This window comes from Morone saxatilis, unplaced genomic scaffold (genome assembly GCF_004916995.1).
Source record: "Morone saxatilis isolate NCDOM2014 unplaced genomic scaffold, NCSU_SB_2.0 Contig3, whole genome shotgun sequence".
Lineage (NCBI taxonomy): Eukaryota > Metazoa > Chordata > Actinopteri > Moronidae > Morone > Morone saxatilis.
This window is the reverse complement of record NW_023339873.1, coordinates 15,226,807-15,240,841: the sequence shown is the minus strand read 5'-3', so window position 1 is coordinate 15,240,841 and position 14,035 is coordinate 15,226,807. Positions and strand designations below refer to the sequence as shown.

Below are 14,035 nucleotides of genomic sequence, written 5' to 3'. Positions count from 1 at the left end.
AGCTGGTGGGGGCAGGCAGAGAGGAAAGAGGGGAGTTAATAGAGGCAAGGAGAAGAGGAAGAATGTGGGAGTAAGAATGGAAGAGAACAAGAGGAAACGACAGAGAGCAGAAGGGAAGAAGAGTAACAGAGACGGAGAGCGCTGCAGAGCACCACAGTTGTGGCGAGCAGGCGGACTCTGCACAGCAAAGTAAGCACACAGCGGGCTTGCCGTGAGAGGAGGCGAGCGGTGGAGGTGCCACCTCCCTCAGCCTCATGGTTCCCCCACCATGCCAGCCAGTCTGCCTGCCGACAGCTGTACCCCAGTAATTTACTTCTCTCCACCACATTTAACAGGAAGACTGCTTCCCATTACCCAGGGCAGGGGGTCCACGCTGACGGCCAGACACCCGGCCAGAGCTCTGGCTTCCCGGTGTGACACCCTCTGCTGCTGGACCCTGCCTACAGGGGCTCCTTTCCCAGATCGGCCTGGCACTCCAACTTCCACTGCTGGTGATCAACTGGAGTATTTAATCGCCAAAGTTGGAGTGATTTGTTGGAAAGTTATTTGCAAAAAGTTTTTTTTTAAAGTAATACACGCTACATCAATTAGTTTCAGTCAAAATACTAATTACCCATCATCAGAGAATTACATCCTCCGGTTTTCCATCCACAAAAATCCCTTTATTTCTTGATTCCCACACACAAAAAGAACATTAAAATATCTTGTTCTTTAATTATATCTTTTAATGACTACTTGTAAAGAACTGAGAATCTAAATCATTCAACTGCTGCTGGCAAATTGCTGATTGGCTGAATGGAGTTTTATAAGTTGTATTATTTGTCACTTTTGAATACTTGAACATCAGCTATCTAATGTTTAGTGGCCATTTATCAGTTAAAAAATGTGCCGCAGACAGACATTTAGTCTTTAATTGGGACAACAAAACAAGATGTACATGGTTTAATTATATATATAACTTTTGGACTATATATATATATATAATGTTATCTCATTACTAAAATTAAGTAAAGCACTGCATAACTTTGTTTCTGATTAAAGTAACTTTATTACCATGACATATTGTTTACAAGCTTCAAGATAACAAACCAAATAATTCTGGGATCCACTTAACAGGATTTAGTCATTTTATATGCACTTAAGACGTCTTTATTATGTGTAAAAACCTCACAATATATGTGAAAATATTAGCAAACTGGGTGAGCTTTTGCACCAGTTCTGCAGTACGTAATGTGTGTTTGTGTGTGTGCTGCAGCAGTGTGGCCCATGACAGCCAGAATGAGGGGACGTGTAGGAGCCTGGGCGAGCCCAGCAGCAGAGCTGGCAGCCAGTCAAAGTCCTGAAGTCCTGAGACAGTCAGCATTGCAGCATCATGAGACATTCTTAATCAGGTGGGCCTGCTCCTTTGAAGAGCATTTAACTGTGCAGGAAACACAATATTCCCTTACTGAGATCACTAATACAGACAGAAAACGAATACAAATGTGGAAAATGCTGGCTGAATTATTGGAGGCCTGTTCACCAGATGCACAAGGCACAGATATTGAATGAAAAAAAAAAAAAAGTTTCATCTACACTGACTACTGTGTCTGGGGTTTCAGAAAACCCATGCATGCTTTTCTCCTCTCCCTACCACCATCCCCCCCAACCCCCACCCCTTCGTTCCCACTCGGTGTCTCATGCACTTTCCTGGACCACCAACAAGGTCTCGCTTGGAGGAGCAGCTCATGGGTGTCCTTCAGCCACATGACCAGCAAAGGAGCCAATCAGCTGATGAGTTCCAAACCACGAGAGGGTCTCTGTGGCATGTCGCACATAACATCCATCCACTCTCCTGAGGCCGCCTGGGTCACTGAGCAATGTTCTGGGAACATCACAAAGACGCTGCTCAACTTCTGTCTCTCTCGCTCCGCTTGCCCCTTCATCTTTCCCTCGCTATCTTTACTGGTGTGCCCTCTGCTTTCCCTCCCTCTCTCACCCCACCCCTTCTCTCATGAGTCGGAGCCAGCTGAGCGTGTTACCCAAATCCAACAGTTGTTGCGGCCTTCGTTAGCCTAACGAAGGGGCCGGCTCTTTATACTTGTCAGGGAGCAAATGAGTCAAACAAACAAGGGCCAGGGAAGAGGGGAGGACAAGCGAGCGCTGCTCTGTTGAGCCTCACTGGGTTCTTGGCCGCAGCACTTCCCAGGAAACTAGGGAACCCACAATCTGCCTCTTTGAAGTCTGATGATGCTCTGGCTTTGATGGAAACTTTGGAAAAACACACTTGCAAAAAGAAATAACATGCTGCTCGGTCTCTGTGGCCACTAGAGGCCGTAGGCACATTCAAAGTGTGTGGGTGCACTCTGTGAAGGATCTAAAAGGGAAGTATCATTTGGGGACGCATAACAACTGGTTATGATAGTAACAACAAAGTTACAGTGTTTTTGCAAGCCTGTACTTGCGATGCGGTCGGTGCATAAGGGCACTGGGTAATGTCCTGCTGGCAGGGTAACTTCTGAATAAATATGCTTCACACTGTCCATACACTCACACATTTGCATATGCATGTCCAGACGTACGCACACACTACCCCCCGTCCTACTCGGCATTCCAAAACTGTCCTTCCAAAACAGACAAACAAGATAACAGTCACAACAACACATCCCAGGCAGTGTCCACAATCCAGACACATTACTGCAGCACAAGGCTTAAGGAGAAAGTATGAAGGTGTGTCCTTCAGAATGAGATCATTTCACTGAGCGCAGCCTGTCTGGAACAAATGTACGGAGCACTCCAAGGCTGAGAATCAGCAGCTCTAATGACAGATTAGCTCTACTGGAGGGTTTACAGGGTACTGAGGCACAATGCTTGCTCTACTTTCTTTCATGAGCCTGCACACAATTTGCATGTGCATGCTAAACATGACTAATCAGATAGGAATCAAAGCGCGAGAGTGAGTGGCATGGATGTGTTCAGCTGACGTGCCAGAGCTGCTGCGCTCTGCGCCTGTGACTGGCCCACCATGAAATACATCAACACCATTAAATGGGCATTACTGGAGGGCAAATGCACATTTTAACTGTACCTGCTTTTGATAAGTTCCATGCAAACTAGTTTGGTGCTAGTCCATGGAGCACACACAAAATGTTGATGGAAATATGGAGGGCTATCTTTTGTAAAACATTAAATTGGTGTTTTGAGTGCACACATGGGAGTAATGAGCATGGTGAACACACTTGGAAGCGGTATAAGCCATTTATTATTACGCCTACGTGGAGATGTGAGTCACTTGGGTGGCGCCACCACACAAAAAAGCTCCTCTCAAGGTGCAACATGAGATGATAGTGGTTGAGTGGGGGCTACCTGGCTGAGGTGATGGACAGCAAGACAGGGCTACTGCAGGTTCACCTTCTGTGCAGTCGCTCTGGGGCAAAGACTGTATGACAGTGACGCGACACTAAAAGCCTTCCTGTCAAGGAGGCAGGTGGACGCCCTCCAATCAAAACACAGAGGCTCTGGGTGACATTTCACAGGGCACAGCTGCTGGGCTGCGACAGCATGCCAACTCACTATTCCTGAAGGGTTGTTTGTTTAGTGTGTGTGTGTGTGTGTGTATGAGTGTATGTCACAACTAGAAGGGTGTCACTGCTAGAACTGTGTGTGTGTGTACACTACTGCCACACTACTTTGACTGTTTTTCTACCAGTCACTATTTGACTACTCTTAAAGTTATATTTTACACTGGCTCTCTATCAGAATCTTCCGTTCTTATCAGTGCTGGCAAAGGTGTTGAAAAAAAGGACATGTGCCAGTTATGTGGCACCAATACAGAGAAAGTGAAACAAACACCAGAAATAACTGTGATAATACAACTCAGACTGAATGACACGTCAAACTCTTGACTGTCGTGCCTAACAAATACTATTTTACATGTTCCCTTCCAAAGAAAGGATCTTCCTGTTCTCATTTTTCCCTGAAGTGAAACACAATGATACAGTTTGCCTCGAAAGCCTCTGACACACGACAGAACTCTAATTGATAACATGAATTTTGCTTTACAGGCTTTTATGAAGAGCTGAAGGAAATGCAAGGTTGTGGATTAGATAAAACTCTATATTTTTGTCAACTACTTGACAAACTTAACTTTGTAGCATTGGTCCATACTGCTAATGAAACACTAATAGCACCCAACATTTTATCCTTTCACTCACTGGAAGGACCAGGGCGTGTCTGCCTGAGACCAACTGAGCCGAACCAGGCTGACCCTTTCCTAAAACAGCAGCCTGTTATGCTCTTAGCCCAAGCCTTGAGGAGGGGGGGGTGCGGGCTAGCACACCACAGCGGCACACTGTTCCCCCCAGAGTCCCAGGAACTCTCCTAGTGACCTGCTCCCATCACCTTATCCCCTGAGTGAGAGTCTTGGTTTCCCCGTTTCCAGTAAAAGCCTTGTTCCTTGGCACTGGGCCCGGGAGCCTTCATTGGTTTTGGAGAAGTTCCTTATCCTATTTAGCCCCTGGTGGTGGTGGAGGCGGTGGTGGTGGAGTGGGCTCCGTGAAGCAGCCGCAGTTTGAAGGCAGAGTTAGTATGCACACATAAAGCTGCTCAAAGCCAGCAGGTATGTGAGGAATGCCTCTTCGTCCAAACAACAGTACTCACGCCCGACACAGAGCCACGCCACGCCACACAGCGCTGTCAGAGCAGCTAAATGGGGCCCACTGGGGACTCTGCAGCTGGATTGCTCTTTACATTAGATCTGGAATACAGCCTGTTTAAATACGGTTACCCGGTGATCAATCACCTTGCACATATGTCATTCGGTTTAAGGATTTAAAAAACAAATCTGTGTACTACAGTAAACTCTCAAGTAATCCAAGAACCCCAGGAATGAAGGTAATGTGGATTTGTTAAATATTTCAACAATTAGTGTAAAAATTTACATTTTTAGGGCGTACTCCATTTATGCACCAATGAGTACACATAACGGATGGATGAGAGGGAGGGAGGGAGGGAGGGAGGGAGTAAAGAGGTTAGGTTCAGATGGAGGTAAGAAGTTTTTAATTTCCAAATTAAATAAAAAAAATTAAAACTTTCTAAAATCTAAAATCTAAAATCTTTGGTTTTTCTGTGTGTATTTATTTTCTTTTTAATTTCTTTTGTTGTTGTTTTGGTTTTTAAAGTTATTAGGTGAATGTAAATATATGTATAGTTGGGACTACTTTAGTGAACAGATGTAATGATGTTGTGCAAAGTCATCATAATACTACTATATAATGCATCTTCCGCAATGAATGTAAATGTTGAACATTTGGTCCCAAAAAAACAACTAACAAATATATTTGAGGGTCTTTGCATATTTTGTGTTCTTGGCCAACATGGTCAACTCACAAGTTTGCACAGTTGGGGTTTCCAGTACATGAGGTGATGACTATACTACATCTCTATTGAATTGTAAAAAATAAACAAAAGGAGAAACCATAGCACATAAAATATGAGTTGCATACGGTATTTGTCTTATTTCACTTTGGTTTCAAGCACAGCAAAGTGCAGTTACATTCCAAACAATCACACATTAAACTCTTGACGGATCAAACTACGTAGTGAAAACTTCATCTATGCATTTACCTCTTTTATGCAGCCATCCCTCCTTGACAATCACCACATTGGTCATGTTGGTGGGCAGGGTGGAGGATCCAGGTTTCCCACAGGGAGAGACACAGCTTTGTTTCCCAAGTTTCCTTCACTCAGCCCTGTGCAGGAGCCTGGAGACGGGGTCCTGGGGTTTACAGCCGCCTTCTCAATGGTGGTTACCTATTAGTTGGAAAAGAGTAAAAATTAGCCCCATATTGAGGTGAAAGATTTTTTCCACTTGTCTGAATATTAACCCTCAGATCAACATTGTAGATGAGAGGCAGTGGATTTGAGCTTTATGGCCCAGTTAGTGGAGGATATGCTAAAACCACAGTTCAGTCCCTTTCACATGTGGAACCTGCAACATTGCAAGGTTCAAATATCTGTGTAAGGCCGTGGTTTTTGGCATTCACAACCAAGTCTCCCCGTATTGGAAAATTCCATGCTGTTCACACACACGGCACAACCATTCCTGGGTTTTTTTCTGCACATGACCAGAACAAAGAATTTTAAAAATGATTTTGCAGTTGCATGGCTGCTTATCTTAATGGTTTAGCCAGCAGTATATTTTGGATCTTATTTATTTATCCTATGCATCATGATGTGCCATGAGGATTTTTTGATGTGCATTTTGCTAGATTTTCATACTGTTAGTAGGTCGCAACAGAGTTAAACATTTTAGGGGTTTTGTTAATCAGTTTGATGAGCATTATGTTTTTGTCTGTGTTGAGCATAGTGTAGAATGTGAGTTTCTGAGGGGGGATGGCAGGGACTATTATTGACTAAAACTTGGACTGGACTGGATGACGGACTTAAAGGGCCTGAACACAAAATTATTTTCCAATCTCTATGTTCTGAACAGAGCCCTCCCTCGGGTGCTCCGTTGCATACCACAGTGAAGTTAAACGTGAACGTGGAAAGTACTATTACAATTTCCTTGAAAAAATATTAGACGTTGATCATTAAATTCACTATATTACATTATTTATGACCATTCTGAACTTGTATCACAGAAAAAACATGAAGAACGCAGGAACGACCAGGTACATTTTCACAGCTCCTATTACTTTAAATGTATTCATTTATATTATTTTTACACTTTACATTTTTTATGCTAAAGCAGGAATGCAAACATGTTTTATTCTTTTCATAAATCAGAAAGCCCCTTTAATGCAACCACAAATGACTTGCTTCACACAAAATAAATATATACTAAATATATGAATGATCAATATTGTGCTGGAGATCATGTGAGATGATCAAAAGCCCCAAAACCGCTACTAAATGGCCTTTGAGATGAGATTGTTTTATTAACTGTAAAATCATCATGTTGACTTTACACAACCTGATCAAAATATTCAGTGGCTCCAGAAAAAAAAAGTTTTTTTCACCACAACTCCATGACAACTGGGCAAAACCCATCTGCTGATGGAGATCATGTGATATGATTGAAAGCTCCAGAACAGCAACTAAAACGAGCCTCGGGGTGAGATTGTTCTGTTAACAAACTAAATATGTTGTGAAGTGAAGGCACATTGTTTACTGCGAGGGTGAACACAACATAGATAACGTGTGTGAACTGTGGGTGTTACTGTTTTTATTCACACCTGACCAGTGGCGGAAGCATTACGCCAAACTGCCAGCGTCATGTTTACAGAGCAACAACCTATTGACACATGAAACAGAAATGAAACAAACTGCAGTCACATTTACATAGAGTGTGAGCAGAAAAACTAAATACACGTAGAAGATCAAGTTAAAGCAAAAGTCTTACCTGTTTAAACTAAAGTCAAAACATGTGATATAGGATAAAATTGCACTGACAGTCATCTGATAGACCAAAAAGGGTTTGAATTCCATCACAGGCTTATTGGCTATTCATCAACGGCACATACTAAAAACCTGCAGGCTATCACAACAAAAACACTCGACCTTTTGATTCATTCAGTGCTTCTTTATGATATAAAGATAGCTTTGAATGCAGGGCAGAAGCACAAGAATTATCAATTGCCAACGCTTGTTCACACAAATGTCACATATTGCACCAGGCAATCTCTGACCGTCGACTAAAATCAATTTGCCTGCTGCTGCTCTATCAGAGTAAGGCCATCAAAAGAGAGCTCTGTTTGAGTGGCCCCATCCAGCTTACTGGTGGGGACAACAACAGGAAGTGGATGTGACTATTGACAGACTACGAGTCATATCAGTACAGCCCCAGGCTCGAACACATCAGTCAGTGAATGTGCGATCGACACGCCTTTTACTGCCATTCTGCTCACACCCATCAATGAGCAGAAGTGAGCTTATGAAAGCGCAGTTTATTTTTGCTCAGTGTTTTTGTTTATTGCTTGGGGTTGTGGTGCTTATGTCACACAGTCGATGTTGGAAGGATCTTGGAGAGGGATTTGAAAAAGCACACTGAGTGCTATTCAAACTAGGGATCACACAAACCGTTGGATCCCTTCAGCATCTTAGTGTGTACTCTGTGTGACACAGGCACGCACACATTATATACACACTGGGATACATCACACAAACAAACTTGAGCGCGCACACCACAGCCAAGAAAGCAACACATGCACAAGACCGGCTCTGGAGCCACAACAGAGCGCTGCTGTTTTAATGGGAGCGACCTGTTGCTACTGGGGCCTGTGTGGAAAAGCTGGGCTGCTGCCAGCGCTGCAGCCAGCAGCCACTGAATGAACCCAGTACCCTGACAGTCAGTCACATGGTCCTCAGGCCTCTGGGCCACTGCCTGCCTGCCTGCCTGCCTGCCTGCCTCCTGCCCGCCTGCCCGCCCTGCTGTCAGCGGAGCTTTCAATCATTCATCTTTCTGGCTCCAGCTCAGGGGGCCACCCATTCAATGCAAATCAGTGTCATGCAGCAAAGATGCGGCACACTGAGCCCGACACTGGGACACAGAGGACAGTACCATGTGTTTATGGCAGGAAGCAGAAAATCAGGCCGACATCACCACACTAACTTCCTTTATCTCAGATCGATAGATACAAGTCTGTTTTTGCTCTATTTTCTGCTGCTGCTTGGGTAAACAAGAGAGTCAGCAGCTGGTTTACGGTTCCAAAGACAGAACATTACACTCAAGTATTTGAAACGATTCAACGAAATGCGAATATCAAATATGCTCACCTGTTGCTGGAGAACAGTCTCTGAAGCTACACTTGGTTTGTGTTCAAATGCCACAATGGAACCAGTGCTAGTGTGATCTACACAGTGCCAAGTTCCTCTTTCAGGTTCCCTGACAACACATCACCAATGATAAGAATACTGTGGGTAGGTGCAGCTGAATACCAAACCACAGCCACTGTAACCTTCAAAGCTGAGTACACCCAGTGCTTTAATCTTGTAATGACATGGACAGTAACCCCTATATGTTAATGTATTCATTCTCATGCTGTTCAGACAGGCCAGGAACTAAATTGAGGATAGATCACAAAGCTGGACTCCGATATATACCAAGCACTCATTCTGTCCCTTAAAAGGGGAACTGGATAGCACACAGAGGACCTCAAAGTCTCTTTGGTTTGTTGCAAATCAAATTACCTTTCCGTTAAGGTGTGCAACCAGTAAACAAGATGAATGAAACGAGTATTTTAGGCTGCGGTGTTCTCAGTTTTGTGACGCAGACCGAGAAGAGTACCGTCATGTGATGCTGGCGGTGGGCTACCATCATTAGCAGCGTATCCTCCCCAGTGATAATACATGTAAACCCCTGTGGCTTAGGCTGGGGGGGGGGGGGGGGGGGGGCAGGCACAATAAGTCTCCCTGTGTACAGGGACAACAATTTCAAACAACATTCCTCAGATTCTGCATGCAACTGGTGACACATTTGCGTCAAAGGGGCTGCGAAGGGATTGGGTGGGAGGTGACTGGTATTTTCTAAATAGAACAGGGAGAGCCAAGCAGTCACTGGCTGCATCATTTCGCCAGCTTGTTGCGTCTTCCCCGGGTCACATGCCAAGTCTCCCTGCGTACACACACTGGACAGACGTAGTCTCATGACTGATAAAAACATTTTGACACTAAAGGCGCTACGGGTACAACATGCCCAGGGACAATGTCCTCTTTCCAGACTGCACATGCATGTGTAAGCCATGGGAGGTAGAGACAGACATCAAACATAGTAACATCAACATCATAAGTACACTGAAGCTTTGCATTGTGCCTTAAAAACCTGTGCTGCTAGGATGTGCGGCTGACAAACCTTTTCATTTTCACTCCCACCCTATCCTTCACATCACAGACCCTTCAACAATAAACCTTCTTCACAGAGTTCCTGTAGTTAGCAATAATTTAGCAAAATAAAAGCCTAACTGTCCTCATTGTAGGTGGGATGAGTGAGGACAGTAAAACAGTTACACACACACTTAGCAACTGTACTGATTACAGGAGGGAGGAAAATGAGAAAATAACTCCATTGTACCTTTTCTTTATGACCTCCCTGCTGTCCAAACTTTGGACCTAAAAAGGCTCGTAGGCCCCATTTTGAGAGCCACCACAGGGTCGAGTCACAACAAGAGATGCACCCACTGCTCTTCATCATTAAATGTGGATGCAACTGTGCTACAGCAGAGCAGCAACAAGCTAGCAGGGCTAACGACTAAACGTAAAATTATTGCCTGGCAATAAATGTCTCAGTCAAACAAGTAAACAAACGCAGTGGTAAGTCCCTAACAATGAATGAGCGGCTCTCTCGTTGAGCTCATTTGTTTTCATTTGCCTGCTGGGCCAGAAAGTACAAGCAAAAACAACTTTCTCGTGGAGGTGAACCGCTTAAAGTAACACATTTTGGCCCGAGGTGTTGTCTCAAAAGTGGTCATTGTCCCCAAAAAACAAACAAAACAACAAAAATATGAATGGTTAACATCTGAAGAGAGAGTCGCTGTTGTTTGTGGAAGACAAAAAAACACCAAAACAAACAACAACAACGCGCTACAATCTACGACAGGACGTTTATGAGCTCTCCGCAGCTAAATAACTTCCACGGCGAAGTGGAGTCAGGAAAGTACCTCATTTCAGGTTTGCATTTAGCGATAGAAAGGATATGGGGCCTAGCAGGGCAGCTTGGGTGAGAATAACCGCATCCCATGTAAGTACAATGGGGACCTACCCTGTCTAGCTGTCGACCTCTTGTAGTTAACCATGCGAAGGAAACGCGGACATTTACCTGGACAGGAATTCAACAGTGTGTCCGTCTCATTATAGTGGGCTGTTTCGGCGGTATATTAAGTTGATGAGTCCTTCAACAATCTGGACAAAAGTGCTCTCATTTACTCCGTTTCTTTGCCTTTCTTCCACTACACCTCCCAAACGCGCTGTCTGCAATGCCTCTGTGGCAGCCTGCTCTCCCGGGTCCTAGGGCCGACCCTGTTTATGAGCCACTCTCATAGGAGGAGTAGTAGGCTGTCAGCCGTCCCATTGAAAAAATCCTGCAGTGTTGCTATAGAGGCTTATTAAGGGCTGCATGGCCTTGTTGAACTCGTTGCCTTGTTTTATGTGTGCCGGTGGTTTCCAAATATGAGGCCACGGGATCTACAGAGGTCCCTGTAAGGTTTCCAGGGGATCCTCAGGCTGTACAATGAGGGGTATCTCTGTTTTTCACTCCCTGGAACAATCACATGAGATAAAGTAGTGACTAGGTAGCTATTTTGCCAATTTCTTCACAATGTGATATAGTAGTTCTGTAGCTAATAATTATTTTCATTATCAATTATTGTGCAGATTACTTTCTTCATTAATTGGTCTGTGAAATGTAAGAAAATGGTGAAAAATTTAAAAAATGCTCATCACAATTTTCCGAGGCCAAAGTTGCAATTTATATTTTGCATTTTTATAATATGCAGTTTACTATTTACTAGAAGACAAGTAAATATTCAGATTTGAGGAGCTGGAACCGGTGACTTTGGGGCATTTGGGCTTTAAGTTGATATTAAAATTAAACCACTATTTGATTATACAACAAATCATTTCTGGTCTAGACTGTAGACAGTTGTTTAATAGGCCTACCCCTTAAAATGGTCAAAAGTCATTTAAAATGTAAAATGTAATTTAAGAGTGCAATGTAACCATTTCAAGCAGCCAAGTTGCAACTCAAAATTGTACTAAAACATACAGAGTTCACTTTAAATGCTAAATAAAATTCTGTACATTTAAATAAACACATAAATAAAAATATCACCACCACAGAACAGTGTAGAAAGGGGGATTTCTAAAACGTAAAAGATATATCAGCAAAGGAGAAGTTCATACCGTGGCCATTGTTTGGTGACTGCATAATGTCATTTTTACACCCCCTGCCTTCAAATTTGTGTAACCAATTATAAGTAGTGTCATAAGTATTTACCTTCACATTCAAGTGGCTAAACACCTTTTGTTTAAGAGGAAAAATCTAAACAAAACAAAACCAAAATTCATAAAAATAAAAGATTAAAACTAGGATAAAATAATGAAAATAACAAAATAAAAAGTAAATAATTCCATACAAAAGGCAGGCAAAAGACGGCTTCAGAGAGCCAGGAGCAAAAGTTTTTGTCTTTGTTTCCGCACGACCTGGTGCTTAAAAGCATTTCAGACATGTAGCGCTGTATAATCTAATACAATTATATTAAAATCAACTTGAAAAAAGTAACAGGTAACCACTGTAAGCAGTGCAGGCATGGTTGTGATTCTGCTGCTGGTCAGCATTCAAGCTGCAGGCTTCCTGCAGTGATTTTTGGATTATTTCTGGAGAACATTACAGCAGTCAAGTCTGCTGATGCTAAGAAAGCATTTTTTCCCTCTGAGTTGCCGTGAGGAAATGGCCATTGACATTTCCAATAAAAGGCCACGTAAGCCATGAAGTGAAGTTCTGAATCAAACATAACATTTAAGATTTCTTACTTTGAGGCCACTGGTAAATCCTACTACAAACAGTTTTATAACTATTATCTCTTTTTTGGCACTTTAGCACATCAGTTCCATCTTGGCTGAGATGTAAACAAGTCTTCATCACTTCTACTGAACCTGCATATGAACAGATCCATCTCCGTGATAAATAAGCAAACTTCATTCCACTAAGGAAGACTGTGATACAGTTAAAGGGTAAGGGTTAGTAAATTGAGCTTAAGCTGGCATTGTTTTGTCATTATTTCCAGGATCAAGAAGGAGGTCACATGCTTAATATTTACTAAACGCCACTAGGTGTATCAACTGGTATTGCAGCAACATAAAGTTATACTACATCGATACGACAGATATGAGAGAACATGTGTGTCCTGATGAAACTACAGAAGGGAAATGTCAAAGCATTAATATTTTTCTGTGAGGTTACATCAAATTATAACCCTGCTTGTTATACCAGATCATTATCTTATTTAGACAGTCATCTAAAAACCTGCTGGAGACGGAGGAGTTAAACCAGTTTAGGACAAGTACAGACAGGCCAGCTCAGTCAGACTTAAAAGAAGTCAGGGATCCTCTGTATAAAATACATCCCTTAGATGACTTGGTCTACTTGGCCTGTGTCTAATATATTTTTCAATGGTTGTCCTTCACATTAAATGTTTCAATGACATTTCTATTATATTCCTATAACCTTTCAGTTATATTTGTGATCTTTTTACAGTGTACTGTATCTTTTTTTTTGCACAGCATAGTCTTCTTTAGCAGCTTTGCTATGAGTGTGGTGAAATATGTATGATATAAAAATGCAAGACAATGATTTTGAAAGGTTGTGCAACAATTGAAAAATGATGTTTCAAGAACAGGATAGCAGGGACAGCTGCCAGTGTTCCCTCCGTGATGAAAAACTTATCGGCCTCTGCCCTCTTTCTCTCAGCCTCCTCTGTTGTCATTTCCCCTCTTTGTCACTTACACTGTAATGTGTTCCTCACTGCTACTATGTGTCAGCCTTGCCAAGCTGTTCCTGTCATACAAACAGAGCAGAGTGAGGGTATCCCATATTTTCTGCTGTTGTTATTCAGTGGTGCCCTCTTCCTCCACCTCCACCCCTCCTCCTCGCTGTCTCTGGTCCAGTGATGGGAATGCCTACCCTGTTGTTTTGCAGGTTCAAAGCAAAAGTAACAAGATCAAAGAGTCAAAGTGAGTTAATAATGTCTTTCCTGTCCTGATTTCTTTTTTTGTCTGCTTGCAGTGTCTGTTCAGAATATAACAAACAGAAGAGAACAGAACTTAATGGGCTGTTGAAGGAGAATAGATAACATGTGGTAGCAACAATTAGACACAGAAGGGCAGGAGGGCCATAATAGTGAGGAAGTGGTGGGGGGTCTGACCAATACAGTATCTCCCGGCAACTGCAGTGCAATGTTGCTTCAACTGTCACATTATTTTCCAGGATGTATTATCCACCTGTTATGCAGCTTTGCCTACAGAAACAAGGATTTAATGTTGGATACACAGAGAGTTTGTT

The 14,035-nt window shown here is 42.9% G+C and overlaps 1 protein-coding gene across 2 annotated transcripts in view; it reads right to left on the bottom strand.

Moving 5' to 3' along the window:
* Positions 1–10,972, bottom strand: part of akt1 (v-akt murine thymoma viral oncogene homolog 1) — a 31,483-nt gene extending 20,511 nt beyond the window's left edge. The window contains exons 1-2 of one of the 2 annotated variants that reach the window (XM_035673937.1): positions 10,739–10,972; positions 5,605–5,790 (exon numbers count right to left, since the gene is read on the bottom strand). In XM_035673937.1, coding sequence (XP_035529830.1) covers positions 5,605–5,650 — 46 coding nt within the window. In that variant the 5' untranslated portion in view covers positions 5,651–5,790; positions 10,739–10,972. The remainder of the gene's footprint in view (positions 1–5,604; positions 5,791–10,738) is intronic. The other variant, XM_035673936.1, reaches the window with a different exon arrangement.
* Positions 10,973–14,035: the final 3,063 nt, after the last annotated feature.